This window comes from Salvia splendens, chromosome 5, assembly GCF_004379255.2.
Source record: "Salvia splendens isolate huo1 chromosome 5, SspV2, whole genome shotgun sequence".
In the NCBI taxonomy this organism is placed as follows: domain Eukaryota; kingdom Viridiplantae; phylum Streptophyta; class Magnoliopsida; order Lamiales; family Lamiaceae; genus Salvia; species Salvia splendens.
Genome location: NC_056036.1, coordinates 18,131,320 through 18,154,550, shown reverse-complemented (window position 1 = coordinate 18,154,550; position 23,231 = coordinate 18,131,320). Strand labels below are relative to the sequence as shown.

The 23,231-nt window shown below is 32.9% G+C and overlaps 2 protein-coding genes across 5 annotated transcripts; one reads left to right on the top strand and one right to left on the bottom strand.

Moving 5' to 3' along the window:
- The first annotated feature begins 964 nt into the window (after positions 1-964).
- On the top strand, positions 965-7,558 carry LOC121802249 (ADP-ribosylation factor GTPase-activating protein AGD5-like). 2 transcript variants are annotated; one of them, XM_042201873.1, is made up of 11 exons: positions 965-1,166; positions 2,240-2,298; positions 2,510-2,600; positions 4,183-4,237; positions 4,323-4,413; positions 4,517-4,748; positions 5,162-5,372; positions 5,546-5,724; positions 5,956-6,198; positions 6,288-6,346; positions 7,130-7,558. In XM_042201873.1, the coding sequence occupies exons 1-11, from the start codon at positions 1,116-1,118 to the stop codon at positions 7,281-7,283; spliced, it is 1,425 nt and encodes a 474-aa protein (XP_042057807.1). In that variant the 5' UTR covers positions 965-1,115; the 3' UTR covers positions 7,284-7,558. The 2 variants fall into 2 exon arrangements, with proteins under 2 accessions (XP_042057807.1, XP_042057808.1); XM_042201874.1 differs by lacking the exons at positions 965-1,166; positions 2,240-2,298; positions 4,183-4,237.
- An 8,441-nt stretch (positions 7,559-15,999) lies between these two features.
- LOC121803370 (B3 domain-containing protein Os07g0563300-like) lies at positions 16,000-19,552 on the bottom strand. Of its 3 annotated transcripts, XR_006050972.1 has the most exons (9): positions 19,206-19,552; positions 18,814-18,895; positions 18,566-18,664; positions 18,270-18,406; positions 17,965-18,058; positions 17,712-17,877; positions 17,372-17,435; positions 16,242-16,341; positions 16,000-16,036 (listed from the first exon to the last, which is right to left on the bottom strand). XR_006050972.1 is itself a non-coding variant. In XM_042203044.1 (8 exons), the coding sequence occupies exons 1-7, from the start codon at positions 19,340-19,342 to the stop codon at positions 17,374-17,376; spliced, it is 777 nt and encodes a 258-aa protein (XP_042058978.1). In that variant the 5' UTR covers positions 19,343-19,551; the 3' UTR covers positions 16,952-17,232; positions 17,372-17,373. The 3 variants fall into 3 exon arrangements, 2 of the variants coding, with proteins under 2 accessions (XP_042058978.1, XP_042058979.1); XM_042203044.1 differs by lacking the exons at positions 16,000-16,036; positions 16,242-16,341 and adding an exon at positions 16,952-17,232 and having other exon boundaries at positions 19,206-19,551; XM_042203045.1 differs by lacking the exons at positions 16,000-16,036; positions 16,242-16,341 and having other exon boundaries at positions 16,952-17,435.
- Between the last annotated feature and the right edge of the window lie 3,679 nt (positions 19,553-23,231).

Here is a 23,231-nt window from a genome sequence, read left to right as displayed (position 1 = left end):
AATTATTATCCATCTAGGATTGAGTTGTGGGGTTGAATCTCATGAACCAAACACACTACAAGTTTAATCCCGGATACAATCTTGCAAACCGAACATCCCAAATACTACTAAAATTTTTAACTTTAATTAATTGAAGAACTTGAAATTCTTGTAAAACAAAGGGTAATAACGTTAATTTGAAATTAAGAGTAAAAGTTGTTGGAGGATCCATTCACATTAAAGTATCCATCAAATTGATTTTTACATGTATTTCAGCTTTCATGTGTGTGTAATAAATGAGTATCACTGTGTTTACTGGCGACGGATAATACTACATGTAACGGTTGCTGTTAATATACAGTCGTTTAGCAAATCATTTTTGTTTAGAACATTTATTGGAGACTACTATTTTGAAGCATGATATTTGGATATTATTATATCTCGGACTGTTTTAAAACATGTGGTGGATATTTGATACGAATACCATTAATTCACTTTGGTAGCAAATGAATTTTGGGAGTTGTTGTCTTCTCTTGTTTTATCTTGCTCTCTCTTTAATCTTTATTGAGGGTCCTTTCAATCAATTGGTAATCAGCTGCAATTCTAAAATATTCAATACATAAAACATTATAATTGCTAAATTAACATGATCATAGTCATTGTTTTGTTTTCAAATTTTACAAGATTAGTAAATTAACACCAGATTAGATTGTGAGTATAATTTTGTTGATTTGGGAGTATTATATTACAAGATTAGTAAATTTCAAGTTTTCTACATTGATTTATATCGTACAATTATAAACGCCACCACCGTCCACCAATATAATACTATATATATACAGTTACAAATATTATTTCTATTATAATCTTTTAATTTAGAGGAAAAATTAAAAAAAAATCCATTAGACATACTACACCACATAATTAAATCGGAAAATTGCAGTAATCCAGAAAAAGATAAATATACACATCTATTTAGAGACAAATAAAAAAGTCAATTGAGAAACAAACGCCGGTGTGCATTTTTTCTCTGTGATTTCCATTCTCATTCAATCCATCCCTTCGAAGAGGGAGAGGAAGAGATCGCTGCTCATTCTCTCCACCCTTCTTCTCCCCGCGGATTCGGAATCATCGCCATGAATGAGAAGGCCGGCGTATCCAAGGAGCTTAACGCCAAGCATCGGAAGGTTCCATTTCTTTTCTGGATTTCAATTTTCCATATTTTTCTTTCTTCATATTCGACCGGTGAATTTCAGCTAATCTGGATTTGTTCTACTGTTATTTACGTCGTTTTTTTTTTTTTTTGCGTTTATAGACCATTGAATCGGCTGACTCGGTTGTTTTTAGGTTGGATTGATTAGAAATACGCGTTTCTAAGGTGCTTGCGTGGTTTTTGTTTCCAGATGCGTTTGTGATAAATACTGTTCAGCTTTTGTTCGGTTTATTTTTGTAGCTTTTAGTTTGGAGATGGTGTTCTTTTGATCTCGATCTAGATTTAGATTGCTGTTTAGTTGGATATCTGTGTCTCTTTGAGGCTGGTCTGCTGATTAGTAAGATTGTGTACCTGAAACTGTATTGGTTGCAATTCAGGGATGGAATCGTGTGAATCATTGCTTGATGAGAAGAAACTTAATCTGTATTAATATTTTAGTTCTCGTTCTCTTTAGATATGAAGAGCTAATATATCTGAACAATTTTGTTTTGAGTCAAATTGGTTGTAGATTCTATTATGTACAAAAGTCAGACCAGTTTAAGTAATTATTTCTGATTAAGTTTTTGTATCGTGTAAATAGTCAGATGGAATTATGAAAACCAAAATCACGAGCTGTTATACTGGCAACAATCTAGATCTGGATGTTACTGGAGTTATAGATTTTTAAGAAATAATGTAATACATTTCAGCCTTGTGACCTTGTCATAGAAACCTTTTACAAGGGTTGTTTAATACCTATAGACAACAGTTTAGATCTGGATGTTGCAGGAGGAATAGAATTCTCAGTTTCTCACAAATAATGTAATGCATTTCAGCCTTGTCGTATAAACCTTTTACAATGGTTGCACAGTAGCTATTGAGAAGGGACTTTTTTGTACTTCTGGGGTGCCGATTCTATTATTGTCATGCTAAAATCTTTTGGTTAACTATATGTTTATTTCATGTAGAATAGAATCCGTGCCCCCCAAGCTGTTGGATTCTGTGTTTACTTGCCCCCCTCTGCTGTTTTCTCCTGTGAGTTGACATCAATTATCTCTGTTCTGTCAGATTTTGGAAGGACTTCTTAAGTTACCCGAAAATAGGGAATGCGCTGATTGCAAAAGCAAGTAAGTATTTATGCAAATTTTAAAAATATTTTTTTCTGAATCAACTAAGTATGGGAAGTAATGCAAACACGTTTCCTAAGTATATTGTGCACCTTATTCCATTTTGTAGCTGGGAAAGTATACCTTCTGTTTTCATGGATAATAACAATAACATATCATTGATTTCTTCTATTCTTATTTGGTTAATTTTCTTTTTCCTTTTGGAATGCAGAGGTCCTCGATGGGCTAGTGTGAACTTAGGCATATTCATATGCATGCAATGCTCTGGAATCCACAGAAGTCTTGGAGTGCACATATCAAAGGTGACATTTATTAATTTTCTCTTACTGGTTTACTCATGCAATAATGGCGATGTTTATTTCATTTCTAATTCTAGATGTTTTTTAGCTTTACATCGCTCTTTGTTTTGTTACCACCATCAGAGTTAAAGCACTACATGAGATCATCTGAATTATGCATCTATTTGTAAGGTGCACTTTGACAATCTTTCAATCACAGCCGTGATTTAAGCTAAATGTCAGATTTTCTAAGCATCACTAGTACAATATTTTTAGAAGAAACCAAAAACATTTAGATCTCTGTAATTGGTGATGCTGTGTCACTTTAGAATACTTGTTTGAATTGTTTCTCAACTGGTTCTTCAATTCCAATGCACTCCCTTCGTTCCATAGTAGTGGAGTCATTTTGCCATTTTGATATGATCTATAGTAGTGGAGTCATTTCCCTTTTTAGTAAAAGTCAACACATTTCCTCTCTCTTGCTTTACTCTCGCTTACTTTATTCTATCTTCATATCTCTACCTTTTTCATTTCCTACTTTATTCTTCCTTCACTTAACACAGTTTTTCTTAAATCGCGTGCCGATAAGAAACGCCTCCACTACCGCAGAACGGAGTGAATATTATTATTAAATACTAGTGATTTTTGTGTATTGGAAGTAGATAATTTGCATTGTCGTAGTTTTAGTGATCTGTTAAATTTGCACTAACCAAAAAATGAAATTGAAGGCTGCAGAGAATAAATTTACTGCATCATGAAATTATGGAATATGTTAGGACTTGTGATAAACATATAAGATAGGAAGCCCTAACTTAACCCAAAACCATGGTCAAAGGTAAAGGGTTGACTCCCTATTATATGCTATTCCACACTTTCGTGTGAAACCGATGTGGGATCGTATCAATCCATCCCTCTTTTTAAACCGGACGTCCACGGACGGCACACGCCGGGTGGCAAACCCAAAGCCACGTGCCCACCATCCCCTTTGCTGCCCTTTTCCTTCGGGCCAACATTTTTCGGTGGCAGCCCTTTGGTCACACCTACGGGTAGCCCCTTTCCGTAGGACATCCGGATCCACGTTCACCGCACCAAATTGATAAACATATAAGATAGGAAGCCCTAACTTAACCCAAAACCATGGTCAAAGGTAAAGGGTTGACTCCCTATTATATGCTATTCCACACTTTCGTGTGAAACCGATGTGGGATCGTATCAACTTGGCATTTCTTGATATTCTCCATTGGAAAAGATTGACTTATTGTCTCAGATTTGCATTTTGTAATTGGATGGCATTTTCACTGATTCATATCTAGTGAAAGTGGAGCTTTTTCCTTTGCTTTTATTTTCATCAATTTTGAAATTATGTTTTCTTTTATTTGGGAAGGTGCATTAATATAATTTAATATTTTCTTTACAGTGGCGTTATTGATTAACTCTCCCACATGCATGTTTCTAAACAATGAAACTTTTTATGAGTTGTGGCTAACCTAGTATAACAAAGATTTTTCGTCAGGCCCAATATAATTTCTCTTTTCTTTGCTGCATTGGTAATAGATATTGAATGCTACTTGTGGTTTGTTTGTTCATACGTTTTGTGTCTTTGTAGGTGAGATCTGCTACACTTGACACATGGCTTCCTGAACAGGTTGCATTTATTCACTGTAAGAATTCAATGCATGTACCTCTTTGGTGATTTTTTTTATTCTTAAAGTAATGTTTAAAATTATTCTTCCATCGTGAATGTAGCCATGGGAAATGAAAAGGCAAACAGCTACTGGGAGGCAGAGCTTCCTCCGAATTATGATAGAGTTGGGATTGAGAATTTCATTCGTGCAAAGTATGGGCTTCTTATTCTGAAGAACTTTCATTATGCACATGCATTACATATGCCAGGCAGGTACCACAAGCTGATCATGTATTTACTGTTATAATCTATTAAGGTATGAAGATAAGAGATGGGTATCAAAGGATGGGAATCTGAAGTCACCTCCTAGGAGAACTGAAGAAATAGCTTCTGTCCAGAGGCAACGACCTAGTGATAGAAGTGGGCACGGACATTTCAGCAGTACTGGCAACTCTTCTGAGAGGAAGATTGTTCCAGCACCTAGTACAAGACAAAGCATTCCTGCTGCCAGAATGAGTGTGCCTGTGCCTCCTAAAGCTGCAGAACAAGTATGTCTTCTGGCATACATTTGTTTTATTTTCTTTGGTTTCTCAGCTCTCTAGGAAGTTATGAACATATTTTTGTACATATTTTGTAATGGAGTTCACCAATATATTTCAAGCAACTAAACTCCCAAATGAGCAATGTAGCTTCCTACGAATATATGTGATCGTGGAAGGGAAGGGATAAGCTATCCAATCTTCATTGATATCCAAGAAAACAACTAGCCATCTTGTTTCTAGCTATATCTAATGTTTGGAAAAGCAATGGAAATTTGATCTCCTACACATTGTGTTTTTAAAGCTATTGTTACTGTTCCAACTGACCCCATTAATATTTCTTATTTAAAGTATCATTTATTGATGCCCTTTAATCTGTTGAAGTTTAAAATGAAGGCCCTTATTTTTCTTTCTGATAATAGGTAGCTCCAGCTCCAGCTGCAGTTACTGAGCAAGTGGTTCAGAAAGTAGAGACAGCTCCAACTGCTGAACCATCAAAGCAGGTTGAAGAGAAGATCTCTCCCCCAAAAGTTGATTATGCAACTGATCTTTTCAACATGCTTTCTATGGATGGTTCTGGTGAAACTACTACTGGAGCTTCCAGGGACGATAATACGTGGGCAGGATTTCAATGTATGTCTGAGTTATCTTGCAAATTTTGGTGTTGGATTCCAGACATGTTTTCTTCTGTCCTGTCTTTTGTGGGTTGAGGAGGGGGGAGGGGTGGCTTCAAACCTTGAAGAAATTCATACCATCTTTGTATTTTGCAATTTGGCTGTTGTTCATGTTTCTGTTTGTAACTGCAGCTGCTGATGTGTCGTCCTCAACAGAAAAGACCACTCCTGCAAAACTTGATGAAAACAAATCACAGCCTGCTTCTGGAATTGAAGATCTTTTCAAGGATTCACCACCAATTGCACCTAGTTCAACAGCAGTGAATCCCCAAAAAGATGTTAAAACTGATATTATGTCTCTTTTTGAGAAGGTATGTCTTGTGCCGGATTCTTGAGATGTATGAGTCACACACCCCTTCCAGGCACAATCAACCCTGAAAAATCCTTAAGATGAAAAAGGTTCATCTTAAATTTTCAAAAATGGAGTATAAGAAAGGCTAGAATTTTATGATGATGAATGATCTGAGAGACAACTAGACTTTCATACTGCTATTATTGCTGTCCATTGATTGACCTATCTTTTTTTCTTTGTCATGTTGCAGTCCAATATTGTTTCTCCATTCGCTGCTCACCAACAACAACTTGCTATGCTAGCTCAACAACAGTCACTTTTAATGGCTGCTGCAGCAAATGCTTCTGGATCAATGCCAAAAGCTCCTAACAACACACAAGTAGGGCTTAATGGTACCAACTTGCCCAACCAAAGTTGGCCAAATGCTGGTTACCAGTTCCCTGGAAAGATGATGACAGAAGCTCAGAAAGCTGAAATAGTGAAGTATATGCAGGTAGAAAATAAGTGATTTGTGGTGATATATCTTTAAAAGATCAATACATGGATGTACCTATGGTCTTATTTTTTATGCTCTTTTGACAGATGGGAAATATGGGACCACCTCGACCAATCGGAAATTCTTTTGCTCTCCCAACATCGAGGTATGTGCGTGAAACATATGCGAAATATTTAGTCCAACTTTTTTCTCCTGGGAACATGGTTTGGATAGAGTTTTCTTACTGTTTATCAATTATTCTGGAAGATGCATTTTGGAATATGTAACATTTACTTTTGTGAAGTTAAATAAAGTCCATATTCTTCCCACCATATACTCCAAAGATATAGGATGACATGGTGGCCATTTTACTCGTAATTTTCAATGAATGTTCAACAATGTAGCTTTCAGTAGCATGCTTTGTAAGTTTGTTTTTTTAGGAAGAAAGAATTAGTTCTAGTGCTTTATATATCTTTCAGTAGCATGCTTTTCATCATTTTTGTCTAATATATTTTGCTACGGTGGAGAATGATAAAGCCCCATATGCAATGTAATTTGTATAAAATGATCTTCTACTGCTCTCTTACTCTATTGGCTGATAATATAATGCGAACATGATATATGTACAACAATGGAACAAAAATAAACTTTCCTTATCTGCAACTAATCTAAATTACTAGCTTCCATAGATTCTCTCTTAAGTTGAATATGTAAATAATAAGCTTATTGATATGTTATACTAGACTCTAGATGAAATAGGACCTCTGCACCAAATGCAAATTCCGACTTCTATCTGAGACTTGAAGTATCTTCTCTATTTTGATTTGAAGCTCATGTTCCTTCCATGCCAGAGAAATAGAGTCATGTCACTTTGTATATTTCTAGCTGTTTTCAAATGTTCAATTAAAGTTAGGTAGTAGAAACTCATGAAGCTAACTTCTTCATGCAGCCCGTATGCAATGGGAAATAATGCATCTAGTAATGGCAGTATGCCTGTAGCTGGCCAACAGCAGAATGCATCCTCACTTTCGTCCGGCTCTTCACAATCAGGAAAAGAGTACGATTTTTCCTCTTTGACGCAAGGGTTCTTCACAAAACATTGAACATGGAAACGGCTACCATAGCACATTACTCAGTTATTCACAGAAGTAGCAGCTATTCAAGTTCTTTTTCTCCTGTATTTGGGGGTTGTAAACTATTGTAGGGGAACGACTTGAGCTTGAAGGTGTATCCGAGTAATAATTTGGTTAAAGATTGTGATATTCTTTACTAGCATATTTTGTATACTATATGTTCTTTTGAAATTTTGATCTATTGATCATGAAGAAATGACGAAACGGATTAGTGTAATACTATATGTGGAAGATTGTTTGTTCTATTCTCTTGGTGTGCTCTAATTACCTTTGCGGCTGATTGGATTTAATGACTCCTCTACTAATGTCTGAGATTGTGACTTTTTCTTCTTCTCCTTCCTTCTTTTAAGGAACTAAAAGACCTAACACAAATTTAATGCTCTATGTTATGATTAGGGGTGGGTCGATACGAGATATCGTATCGAAAACGTTGTATCGTATAACGTATTGAAAATATCGATATGAAAGAATTTCATATCGTTATCGTATTGATACCTGTATATCGAAAATTATAATTTCAAAACTTAAAATTCACACAAAAATTAATAAAACTTCAACACAATAAAATTAATAGTGTTCTTATCTCCATAATCAAAATACAACACAACCAAGTACAATTAAATGGATTTATATATATTTATAATTTTAAATTTTAATATGTATTGAATTTCAATATGTTTCTATATATACGATATATATCGTATATTCGATATAAAACGATATATCGAAAATATCGATATATATCGTATATTCGATATAAAACGATATATCGCGATATAAGGAAATTCATATCGTTATCGTATCGAAAACTTACGATATGGTATCGTATCGTATCGAAAATTACGATATATCGAAAATCCGATAATTTTTCGATATTTTTCAATATGATACGAGCGATATATCATTTTTTCGATATTTTTCCCCAGCCATAGTTATGATGTTTTTTGTTTTTTTATATGTAGTTGACTAGTAGTATAAGGAACCACAAACGCTGTATAAAAGCAGATGAATCCACAGTGGATGATGTTCTGATGTTCTGGTTCCTTCTATATACTACTCCCTCTGATTGATAGTCGTCGTACAGTCATTTTTGCATTTTGAGCGTTCCATAGTATAGGGTATTTTTTTTAGTAAAAAGTAACACATTTTCTTGCTCTTACTTTTCTCTCTCCTATTTTATTATCTTTACATTTTCCTCTCTCCTACTTTATTATTATTTTTATTTAATACTCCTTCCGTCCTACTCAAGATGTCCACCTTCTTGAGTGGCACAAGATTTTAGGAGGAATTGTTAGATGGAGTAAGTAAAAGGAAAAAAAATATTTAAATATTTTAATAAAGAAAGTGGACAGATGGATTTATTTCCAAATATAGAAAGTAAACATCTTGAGTGCGACGGAGGGAGTACATCACACTTTTTTTTCTTAATCTACATGCCAGAAAGAAATGCATCAACTACTATAGAATGGAGAGAGTACTCCATTTGTCTCAAAATAGAAGTTTTCTTTTCAGTTTGTTCTAAAAGATCACATTTCATTTTTATGAAAAAAGTTCTCTCACATTAAATATAAAAATATATTTTTGCTTTCCACTTAACATATAAAAATAACGTCTCTTAAGATCATGTGCTGATATCTATTATAGGACCGAGGAAGTAGTTTGTTTTGTTCTACATAGACACTGACATCACACTATTGTAACTAGGGAGGAGAAGAGCGCCATATCTATAAATATATACAAGCGGAATACCAAAAAATCCATTTCCCGCTCAGTTTCATGGAATATTGTTCACAATATTATAAAATTTCATTAGCATATAATATACTATATTAACGGATGATTATACACTAGTATTATAAAGAGTTGTCAAATCAGTCAAATCACACTTATATATATCCAATGGTTATTATTTCTATGACCGTTGCACAACATAAGAACAAGTGGTCTCTCCCTTAATTTATTTTATTGACCAATGTGATTAAGCCATTTGTTACAATGTCATTGGTCAATAAATATTTTATTTTATATTCAAATATTGTTTATATATTAAATGAAATATATATGTAAATTATACCAAAATTCATTATTTTTTATCTCTACAAATAGAGATCACATTTGCTATAGTTCTATTCACAGAAAAATCTCCATTTTTCTCCACATATAATCTTTCTTGTATTTTACAATTTCTCATTTTTTTAAATTTATTTACCATGGATGATGAGAATAACATGTTCTCTAATTCTAAAATTTCAAACCTTCCTAAAATTATTTTAATTGTTGAAATTTATGACTTTTGTTTATTTGTTTTTATTTTATTTTGTCATTTTTATAATTTTTTATAAATTTTTTAATAATATAATATTAATAAGAATAATAGTTATCTATCTATACATCTATACATATATAAAAGCCAAATTGTGAGAATTTTTGTTTTCCCGCTCAATTTCATGAATTTTTTTGAGTATATTGTATAAATCTTTTAGCATGTGTTATAGAAATTTAATGTAAAATGCATGACATGATAGGTTGTAATTGAATAAAGCATCATTATACATAGGATGATACAAAAAAAACGTGAAGGAGTGTTATTGATGTGATCAATAAGATGTTGTGGATGGCCTTACTCCATAAACCAATGGTCAATAAATAAATCAATGTACCAAATGGCACAATCTCATTGGTTGATGAATTTTTTTTTAATTTATATCTTTTATCTATTATATTAACTAATTACAAAAATTATAACAAAATTCATAATTTTTCATCCTCTATAAATAGAGACCACATTTGCTATATTTTTTTATCATAAAAATAGTATCATCTTTTTCCTTATATAATCCTTCTTATTTGGTATAATTTTTAATTTTGTAGTCTTCTTTGTTGTTCACTATGAATGATGATGAGAGTAATATATTCTCCGATTCTCAAAATTTCTATTACTAATTTTCATCTTATGTTTTGAGCACCAATTATGTATATTCAATTTCGTATTTCAATTATTGTAATTTATGTTGTTTATTTGTTTATTTTATAATTTTTAGTTTATCATTTATGGTGCTTTTTATCAATTTTTATTATGCAATAATAAATATTTCATGTAATAATATTATTATAAAAAATATAAAAATAAATATATAATGGTGTGGTTGGATAGTTACTAATAAAACATAAAAAATGTATAGTTGAGCTGGATGAATATTGAGCATATCTTAAAATAGTACTCCATAATTCATTCTTTTGGGTTCTCTTATGCATATATGATTCAAAAAGTAAATTGTCCATTGTACAAAACAAAAGCTTGATTGATTGACTGATTTACAATCAATCAAAGATAATAAAAAAGTCCAAAAGTTACATCAATTATATAGCTTCCTAAAGAAGTTTTAAGTAGCTTTGCACAAAACCTAAATAAAAGAAATGTATACATTGAGCCAAGCAAATGTACACATTGAGCCAATATCTGTAGCTTTTTTAATATGTGAGATAGAAATAAATCATTGGTTAATGACATAAAAATGATTAAAACACATATTTCAATACATTTTTGCAGAATTTGTCAATTCTACATGCTCCATATAAATGATTTTAAGAATTATAAATGCAGTTTTGAAAATACAACTAAAAAAATCGTACAAATTTCTTGCAAATTGGCGGAAACTCTATTTGATTTCCTCCCAAAATTTTTCCCAAAAAAACTGTTGCTTTACATATTTATAGATTATAGATCGGAGATAGATATATTATAAATTATGGATTATAGATTAGCAAGAAATTTATAATGATTTTTTTAATTGTATTTTCAAAACTGCATTTGTATTTCTTAAACCATCAGTCAATAGAATTATTTTAAAGGAACTATCTTTACATCTTCTCAACCAATAGTTAATAGCATAAAAAAGTAGATATAACTCATAAAAAAATGTGAGTGATGATGATAAATGGATGTCAACCAATGGAGTACATAAAGCTGCAAATCAATTTATAGAAAGTAATGCAAAGTGAAATACACAAATAAAAAAAAAGGATTTAGAGATAGATTAGGCATCCAATATAATCAATTTGGAGAAAGAGCTTCTCTGCATCTCAAATTGTGAAATCTGAATTAGGCAACTTTATGACATCCAAAAAAAAGAATACGACTCAACTTAATTGGGAGAGAGAAAGCATTTATTTTGTTTTAATAAAATTTTATTTCTCTTTCATAAATTTAGTGCTAATATTTAAGTTTGTGTACATTTAGATAGGTTGTGTACCGTAAAATTAAAGAACACTGTCTCAATTAAAAATACTTTTATATATATATATATATATATATATATATATATATAGGGAGATGATCAAAATAAGTATGTGTTTAAATCCAGAAATGCAGACCAAATCTCAGCCCTAGGATTAGATGATCTAATGGTCAATAATTAACCAAAAACACGGAAGGTCATAATTAAGCAATTTTAGGTCATATTATAATATTTAGATTTAATGTCATACTAAGATCGTTTTAGGTCATGCTTTGTTAGCATGACCTACAAATTACCTAATTATGACCTAAAAGTGCCATAATTATGATATTGTTCTGCGTTTCTGTATTTAAATCCAGTTTTGCATAGATCAAAACCATATATATATATATATATATATATATATATAGGGTCATGTTAAAGTCCTTTTCTATCATTAGATTTAAGTTCCAATTTGATTTGGATCATTGGATCTGCTAGATGAACGACCCGGATTTGATGATTAGTTAAGCATTCCGTAGTTCATTATTTGGTTTATTTCGTGCATTATGAGGGTGAATTAGTAATTTTATTATCTCAAATCTGAAGAATACGAGGAGCCGCGAGTTTAGCGGGATACACCCACAGCTTTCCATCTACCGCCTCATTCATCATAAACCGTATTTACTCCCACTTCTCTCTCCACAATCGTTCTCAAATTCCATCCAAACAGCAAAACCCTAGCCGCCAAAAGGGTTGTTTTCGGTGATAATTCTGAAGTTCAACCGGTTTTTCAGTCGATTTTCATTCTTCCTTGCTGTGCTGAACAATACTCCACCGCGTTCTAAGAAGAGGTAGGGTTTTCCGATTGTTAATGGACTGCTTCAATTTTCGAGTTTGAACAACCCTTTTCCAATATTCGCTAGTAACGCAACTTCCACACCACAATGCACCCGATTACCACCAATCGGCCGTATTTATTAATACAGTCTAACCCCCTTTTGTTTGGTTGAATTTCTGCGTAGATCTTAAAATGACAAAACGAGGACGACCCACCAATTCTAAGCAATCCCAGCTAGAGGGTGAGCTCCTATTTTTTTGTGCAATTCGAATTGCTTTGTATGTTTGGATTGTAATCCCACATGGTGTAACATAATTTGTACATTATTTTTGTAATTGTGTGAATTAATTCAAATACTGTATCCATTATTCGTATGGTGGTTGATTTTAATTGTATAAAATAATTCAATGTTGGCTTGTTCACAACTGTAATGGATATGCACATTATATGTGTATTTTGTTTTCCATCCAACTATCATGTACTCTGCATTATACAACTGGAGTTTGAATTTATCCAAGAATAGGAGTAACATGTATATTTGCATTCCATGTTATGATAAATGGTGTACAAAATCAGTTTGTTCATTACTTGATATAAACTCTTCATTATTTGCCAATGTGACTACATTATTTTCATATGTGAATGTAGTTTGCTCATGTCTCTTTTAACGTGTCAGATAACGAATGTAATATTTGTATATTCATTTAATCATATAGTCTATGCATTATTTTAATATGTCAATGCATTATTTTTCCTATATGTGTACATTGTGAATGTTATTGATGTGGTTTTAGATTTTGAAAGAGTAAATTGAAAATGTGTTTGTTCATTACATGTCAACATCTATTCATTATTTTACAAATGTAACTACATTATTTTAATATGTGAATGCATTATGGTCATTTCTGTTTAAAATTGGCAGATAACAAATGTGATATTTGTTTATTCATTACTTCATATAAACACTGCATTATTTTCAGAGGGTGGTCATTGTGGAGATAGTGGATGCAGAGGTGTATTTGTCATTAATAAAATTAGTTTGTTCATTAATTTGTATTCTATATATATCTTGTATCATGCATCATGCCAGTGTTAGGATTGCATTATTTGAATATGTGATTACATTATTTGCTTATGTGATTGCATTATTTGACTATGTTAATGCATTATGTTGATTTCTGTTTTAAATTGTCAAACATTAACTGGAAAATGTTCATAACTAGCCTGAATCTGTACATTATGTAGCTATTTCTATGCATTATTTATCTTGTTTTATGCATCATTTGACTGCTGTTGTACATGAGTCTAAGAGTGAATTGAATATTTTTATCTGTTCATTACTTGAGTGATTTTGTTCATCATTTGGCTATTTGAATGCATTATTTATCATATTTTATGCATCATGTGACTACCAGTAGGAATTGCCCAGAATTTCTGGGAGCGAGTATCAGAGGCCGGGACTAGTACAGCTCTGGAAGAGACGGAGGATAGGAAACCAAGGGGTAGGAACGTCGACCATCTGTAATTTAGACGAACCCCTACCGAATTTCTGAATTGTATAAAGAGTTTAACTCCACGATAGAAGGAAGTCGTCACGGAACTTGTACATGAGTCTAACAGTGAATGCAACATTTGTACATTATTTAGCTATTTCTATGCATTATTTATCATGTTTTATGCATCATTAGATTGCTATTGTACATGAGTCTAAGAATGACTGCAATATGTGTATGTTCATTACTTGATTGATTCTGTACATTATTTGGCTATTTGAATGCATTATTTATCTCGTTTTATGCATCACGTGGTTGCTGTTGTACGTACTAGACCCTAGCCCCTAGGCTTGTTAAACCCTTAGGGAAAACAAGGAATGTGCGCCAAACATCGAAACACGGCACACCTTAAATGAAACGGGGCTGGATAAATGTTCATTACATATCATAAATAATGCATTACAGAAACTAAAACCACACATTACACTACATAATATGTACATTATGTATATCTGTTTTAAAAAATGCCTACGCGCTATGCATGTGCAACCTCCGAGGAATTACTGCAGCTCGTGTATTTGGACAATGTTTTTTAGACTTAGCACATACTACACCCTAGCCCCTAAGCTTGTTAAACCCTTAGGGAAAACAAGAAACGTGGGTAAAACATCGAATCACGACACAACCTAAACTAGGGGCTAGGATAAATGTTCATTACATACCACAAACAATGTTCATTATAGAACCTAAACTAAACGGGTAAGGATAAATGTTCATTACATACCACAAACAATGCGTTACAGAAACTAAACTACGCATTATACTACACAATATGTACATTATGTATATCTGTTTTAAAATATACCCACGCGTTATGCATGTGCAACCCCAGACGAATTACTCCAGCTCGTGTATTTGAATAACGTTTTTTAGACTTAGAACATACTACACCCTAGCCCCTAGGCTTGTCAAACCCTTAGGGCAAACAAGAAACGTTCGCCAAACAACGACACACGGCACAACTTAAATTATAATATTGTCAAGGAGTTGATCGAATATTTGTTTGTTCATTACTTGGTATAAGCTGTTCATTATTAGGCGATGTGATTACATTATTTGCCTATGTGCATGCATTATGTTCATTTCTGTTTTTAATTGTCAACAGCCAAATGGAATATTTGTTTATTCATTACCTCACATAATCTCTGCATTACGTTCATATGTTAATGAATTATTTTCCTATATGCATGAATTTCTATTGGTCATTGTTGAAATAGCGGAGACAGAAGTTTTATGCTCATTAAGTAAATGATTTTGTTCATTAATTTGTATATTTGTATTCATTATATGTTATGTATCATGCATCATGTCAAAGTTTTTTTATATTGTCAAGGAGTTGATCGAATATTTGTTTGTTCATTACTTGGTATAAGCTCTTCATTAATAGCCGATGTGCTTACATTATATGCATATGTGCATGCATTATGTTCATTTCTGTTTTTAATTGTCAACAGCCAAATGGAAAATTTGTTTATTCATTACCTCATATAATCTCTGCATTACGTTCATATGTTAATGAATTATTTTCCTATATGCATGAATTGTTTTTTCTTTTGTTTTATATAGTCAAAGTGTAAAGGTATCAATTGTTACATTGTTTGTATTATAACTATATATAACTGCATTATATGAAGTATACTATACATTACCAAACACAAAGAATGCATTATATAAGCATCCTTAAACATTACATTTATAATTTCGTCCAACTATGAATTCAATATTAAACCAGACACTATACGAATGGCTCCAATTCGCGGACATACATACATGTCTTCGTCTTCATCGAAATTTCGATCGAAAACCTCGTGGTTGACGTGAGGATTTTGATTTTTCCTCTGATAATTCCTCAGCAGATCCCTCGCCACCTCCTCGACGCGGCGGTTTTGATCCATGACGGGCGCCATGAGCTCTTCGTTGATCACGCTTCTGATGCTGTTCATGTTGTTGTGATTCTTCGTGGAAACGTCGCGATTTGGTGATGATTTGTTGATGATTTCTGATTGTAGTGATTTGTGGCGGCGATCGTCGTCGACAATCACACTGACCGGATAGAATCTCACGGATCTCTTTGCGCCGGTGGAGTGGTTTCCTCTAGACGACGGCATTTTGCTGAGGCAGGATCGGGAGAACGACGAAGCGGAGGAGCAACAGCAAAACCATGAAACGTCAAAAATGTTTCAATAAACCAATACAGAAGCACAACAACAGGAAACACAAATTTGCTGATCTAAGACGATTGGGGCATTCGACTGAATTACAAATAAAAATTGACAGCAACCAAATCAATACACATAGGCGACAATTGCAGTATTACCTTCTTCCATTGATAATCGAAATTGCGAGGAGGAACCGTATGCGTAAGATTTAGATACAATAAAGCTGTTCAACACCAATAATCGGCGATTTGCAGTATGCTGATAAGGAGAAAGAATTAAACTAAATCAGGAACAAATTTACTGAGAAACTGCAATAATCCTCGACGGAGGAAATCACGCCTCATTCCATAACTAACTACAATATAGAATATCTATTTTACCCTTATCACGTTAACAAAGCATGCAATCTGATAATTATATTAAATTATTTAATCCATTGGATCAGCTTAAATACACGGTGGAGATTAAGAAGGAGATTGGATTAAATAGGTGAAAAGGATTTGAATACAATCCTATATATATATATATAGAGGATTGTGGAACCGAGCATAGAGCGGGTGGAAAACTTGTTATACTAATAGGGAAAACACAGCAAATTTAGGGGCAGCCTTTATCTATATCAATTCTAATACCTCAAAAAAACAATTCAAATTTCGAGAAACTCCACAAATATTTATTGCAATTTTCGAAATTAATAAATTCCAATTATAAAAAAATTCATTTTTTAAGTGATGGAAATAAATGAAGTGCAAGATTAAAAATAAATTTCTCAATTTTTCTGGAAAAAAACATTGATTTCGGAAGAATGAATCAATTAATGAAATCAAAATATTGAAAATATCGAATTGATTATTGAAATAGTAAAATATGTCCAAAATGAGAATTGAAATTGATTACTATTGCAAACCAACACGCCAAATTCAAAAAGGAACAACTATCATTAGTTTACATAATACTCCACTGAAGTTGAGCCACCAGGAAATATACACAATTGAAGTATTTACCATGTAAATTACGAAGACAAGGCTGACAAATTTTAAAACAAAATTCTCGTAGACAGTCACAGACACAACTGGACAATCCTCGGTGCCCAAGAACACACATATATTTACACTCTTCAGCTGCAGCTGTGATAATTCACACTAGATTCTGGGAAGAAATGAAAACATAAAGAAAGCAACGAGTGGGATTTTAGAAAAGTTGTCATTACACTAGACCATTTCGTTTTGTTTAGTTGTAAACTAGAGGAGCATTGAACAATGCTGGTTTTAACAGGGAAAGACCATACCTTTAGAGTTGTTTCCTTAATCCCATCACCACCTTTCCTCCTGGTTCCACTCGATAAAACGTAACTGCAAAAAAGTTACCATTTTCAGGATTAGAAGACACCATGGTGCTTCAGTGATGACTATACAAACTGTCTCTGGAAACTCACTTAAATTATATACTGGTGAACGAGAACAATGATATGAAATAGGTCAGCCGGATAACAAACCAAGAGAATAGGGACTAGTGTTACTTTGTCAGTGTAGTTCCAATTGATAATCATGATAGCAAGTTATGGTATTAAAGTTTTTTTCCTTCTGGCATTTAGACTTTGGCGTCCAAAAAATGAATCAAAAGTGTACCTGTATCACCTGACTGACATTTGTTCGATATCATATAATCTCTGAGCCCCTCCAGAACATAAACCCTGCTTCCAGCGTCAAGGTAATGGAACTCCCACTCGTTACCATCAATATCTTGTATTTTGATGCGTAAGCCATGCAAGCCAGAAATATCCGGGAAAAAGTTCTGTTTGAAACCAAGTTTAGCAGATGATCAATGTGACCAGAACTAATATGCAGTGCAATTGAAATGTAACTTAGAAGTTATGCTCACCTCTGCGCATCTTTTTGGTATAATAAGGCGTGCTAGTTTAAGGTCAGCAGCAGATAGTATCTTTTCAAACAGAGGGGTGACAGTAGCTTTAGGGCTTATAAAGGGTCAAGGATCATTTTCATTATTGCCAAGATAAGCAAACATAAGTTTTAGTCTTAGTATTTGACAAAAAGATCATAAAATTAAGACAGTATGGGTCAATGGGATCAGAATTTCAAAGCATTAAATGGTCCTCAGCTGAGATCAGATGCATATACATTAACTAGAATGCAGCAACAAATTTAGAATACGGTAAAAGAGGATACTTTCGGGAGATTTTCTGTAGTTCTGAATCAGTCATCCAAGGCCAGTACTGGGCTTCAACTGGGGCTTGCCCAGATGATTCCTGACGAGGATCTCTAGCTCTTACCTCAGGTTCGAGAGAGAGACATCGCTTACGTGCCTGGAGTTAGAAGTTCATAGCTCCTTTGAGTTCAGGTAAAATTATTAAGGACAATGTTCCAGTGCAGAACTAAATTAGATTCTTTCAAAGTCATTTCCAGATCAGATAAGTCTCATGCACTAAGGATGTGAATTAGAATGAATTTCAATTTTGTCGTACCAATAGAAAATTCAACCTTGAGCACTCCATGCATATCACACCACCAAAGTCCAAGAGCAAATGAGTGCCGAAAGATACGATGCATCCACAGTGAACTAGCTGTATTCAAACAATGATAGCATTAACACAGATGCTGGGGACAAACCATGTTAATTACATGTCTGATAATATAATTATAAGAGAAAAGCCAAAAAAAAAAGAAAGCAAAATGGCTGATTTTGTAGGAGCAACAGCTTGGATGAGCTGACCTTGCCACAAGATCCACAGTCCCTCCAACCATCATCATTTGAATGGAAGGTCTCGCAGAACCTTCCATCATCATATAAACAACTAAAGAAAACAAAATTAATAAGGATAAACCTTAGAAGAAAAGTATCACAATCAACATGGATTTAAATCAGGGCAATTTGGAAATGACTAATGGATAACACCACAGTTGTGTCATGTTATCACAGAAAATATCCAATCAAAGAGTTATGCAAGCTAAAAATATACTACTAATATACATAAAAAGCTCTGTTTATTTTCATGATTTGAACATTGGAGATTTCATTGATATGTCATTGAAGTGAAGTAAAAAAACAGGGGCGGGGCGGAATTGGAAAGGAAATGAATAAGAGCAAAATGCGTGTGTACTGACGCGCAGCGGGGGCAGAGTGGAGCGAAGTCGCCACTGCGGAGGCGCCAGCCGTTTCTGGAATTGGCGGGATTGAAGGTGGAATCCTGGCACTGGAAGCACGACATTCTCGACGACGAAGAAGAAGCAGCAGAAGCCATGGAATTAGAAAACCCTAGATTGAGGTTGGAATTGGGGGTGTGCAAAATTAAAATACAGTGAAGAAGCCGACAAAGATTGGGTTAATTTGTAAATAAAGGATAATTGAGCAGATTCAATTATTCATTATGAGGTATAAAACTCAATCTGATCCAAATCATCTGTTTGTTTTGACATAACATCCCATTTATTCCATCATTCTACAAGTTTCGACCAGACCAGTTCTACAGCAACATCCCATCCAAATCAAATGTCTTTGATTAAATTTCGAAGTTCAATTTCCTATTTTGAACTCAATTACGACTTCTATTCCAAATTATGTGTACTTCAGAATTTGCTTAATACATGCTCTCTGATGGATGTTTGTATTCATATCTAAGCTAATTTTCATTCGTGTGTTGTTATGATGATACCAAATTAAGGAGGGAAAAATTCACTAACTCAAACTCCAAATTAAGGAGGGAAAAATTCATTACAATCCCATGGAGGGAAAAATCCAAAATCAAATTTAAGCTAAACTATACCTATAAATACATTCACTCTACCATTACTCCAAAAACTTGAACTCCACCTACCAACAAACCAACCAAAGGTATTTATTAGGGGTGGGAAATTATACCGAAATACCGTAATACCGGACTTACCGTACCGGAAAAATACCGAAAATACCGATTTTTTGGTATACCGCAGTTTCCCGGTACGGTATGATACCGTACCGCAGTGTTTCGGTACGGTAACGGTATTATTTTTTCTATACCTTGGTATACCGCGGTATACCGAATCCACGGTATACCGGTATACCGTGGTATATCGAATATTCGGTATACCGTGGTATACCGGTATATATATATATAACTATCATTTTATGATGCAAAAGTATCATTTTATCATCCAAAAAGTCTAAACTATCATTATTAAACAAAAGTATCATTTTATCATTTGAAACTATCATTTTATCCCTTCAAACTATCATTTTATGATGCAAAAGTATCATTTTATCATCCAAAAAATCTAAACTATCATTTTAAAACAAAAGTATCATTTTATCATTTGAAACTATCATTTTATCCCCTCAAACTATCATTTTATGATGCAAAAGTATCATTTTATCATCCAAAAAATCTACAACTATCATTATTAAACAAAAGTATCATTTTATCATTTGAAACTATCATTTTATGATGCAAAAGTATCATTTTATCATCCAAAAAATCTAAAACTATCATTTTAAAACAAAAGTATCATTTTATCATTTGAAACTATCATTTTATCCTCTCAAACTATCATTTTATGATGCAAAAGTATCATTTTATCATCCAAAAGTCTAAACTATCATTTTAAAACAAAAGTATCATTCTATCATTTGAAACTATCATTTTATCCCCTCAAACTATCATTTTATGATGCAAAAGTATCATTTTATCATCCAAAAAATCTACAACTATCATTATTAAACAAAAGTATCATTTTATCATTTGAAACTATCATTTTATCCCCTCAAACTATCATTTTATGATGCAAAAGTATCATTTTATCATCCAAAAAATCTAAAACTATCATTTTAAAACAAAAATATCATTTTATCATTTGAAACTATCATTTTATCCCCTCAAACTATCATTTTATGATGCAAAAGTATCATTTTATCATCCAAAAAATCTAAAACTATCATTATTAAACAAAAGTATCATTTTATCATTTGAAACTATCATTTTATCCCCTCAAACCACTATATTACGATGCAAAAGTATCATTTTATCATCCAAAAAATCTAAACTATCATTTTAAAACAAAAGTATCATTTTATCATTTGAAACTATCATTTTATCCCCTCAAACTATCATTTTATGATGCAAAAGTATCATTTTATCATCCAAAAAATCTAAACTATCATTTTAAAACAAATGTATCATTTTATCATCTGAAACTATCATTTTATCCCCTCAAACTATCATTTTATGATACAAAAGTATCATTTTATCATCCAAAAAATCTAAACTATCATTATTAAACAAAAGTATCATTTTATCATTTGAAACAATCATTTTATCCCCTCAAACTATCATTTTATGATGCAAAAGTATCATTTTATCATCCAAAAAATCTAAAACTATCATTATTAAAAAAAATATCATTTTATCATTTGAAACTATCATTTTATCCCCTCAAACTATCATTTTATAATGCAAAAGTATCATTTATCATCCAAAATATCTAAAACTATCATTATTAAACAAAAATACTCCCTCCGTCCCCGAATAAGAGTCGCTAATTTCCTTTTTGGGCCGTCCCCCATTAAGAGTCACTCTTCATTTTTACCATAAATGGTAGTAGGTCCCACATTCCACTAACTCACTCCACTCACATTTTATTATAAAATCAATATAAAAAAGTGGGTCCCACATTCCACTAACTTTTTTCAACCAACTTTTCTTTACATTTCTTAAAACTCGTACCCGGTCAAACAACGACTCCTATTAGGGGACGGAGGGAGTATCATTTTATCATTTGAAACTATCATTTTATCCCCTCAAACTATCATTTTATGATGCAAAAGTATCATATTATCATCCAAAAAATCTAAAACTATCATTATTAAACAAAAGTGTCATTTTATCATTTGAAACTATCATTTTATCCCCTCAAACTATCATTTTAGGATGCAAAAGTATCATTTTATCATCCAAAAAATCTAAACTATCATTATTAAACAAAAGTATCATTTTATCATTTGAAACTATCTTTTTATCCCCTCAAACCATTAATTTATGATGCAAAAGTATCATTTTATCATCCAAAAAATCTAAACTATCAATTTAAAACAAAAGTATCATTTTATCATTTGAAACTATCATTTTATCCCCTCAAACTATCATTTTATGATGCAAAAGTATCATTTTATCATCCAAAAAATCTAAACTATCATTATTAAACAAAAGTATCATTTTATCATTTGAAACTATCATTTTATCCTCTCAAACTATCATTTTATGATGCAAAAGTATCATTTATCATCCAAAATATCTAAAACTATCATTATTAAACAAAAATATATGTAATCAAAATAATCCATAAATATATATTAAAAGATACCTAAAGATCAACATCATCGGCAACAACAAATATAATATGATACATGATAACATGCCAACCAAAATATAAAATTAAATAGAGTGATGGACGAATTACAGTATACCGTTACCGTTACCATACCGTTATTACGGTATACCGTACCGTGTTTCGATATACCGTTAAAAACGGTATACCGAAACACGGTACAGTATACCGTTATGGTAACCGGTATCAAAAAATATCATACCGAATTTCCGGTATACCAGAATTTCGGTATACCGATAATCGGTACGGTATCGGTATTGAATATTTTCATACCGTACTTTCCGGTACGGTATGCGGTATGGCACGGTCGGTACGGTATACCGTACCGACCTACCCCTAGTATTTATAGCTAAATTACCCTCAGAGAATTCTCATCATAGGGCAATGGAGATGGAGCAAGATATGGAGCAAGAGATAGAGCAGGAACATATTCAAGAGGCAGAACCAGAGCAAGGGCCGAGAGCCACCCTGAGTTTGAGCAGCCAAAAGAAGAACCATGTTGTGCACTTCCTTCAACATCAATGCCAAGCTGGAGCACTGCCACATGGTTCATTTCAAGAGGCAGCCAAGAGATTCAAAGTGCACAGAAGGGCAGTGAGCCGCTTATGGGGGATAGCCAAGCAGCACTTTGAAGATGGGAAACCTGTTGTCATGATGGGCAGAGCATCAGGATATACTAAGAAAACAGGTAAACTAAATTTTGATGAAGATAAGTTCAGACAATTGTCTTTTCTTGAGAGATCTTGCTATAGAAAACTTGCTTGTAAGATGGAA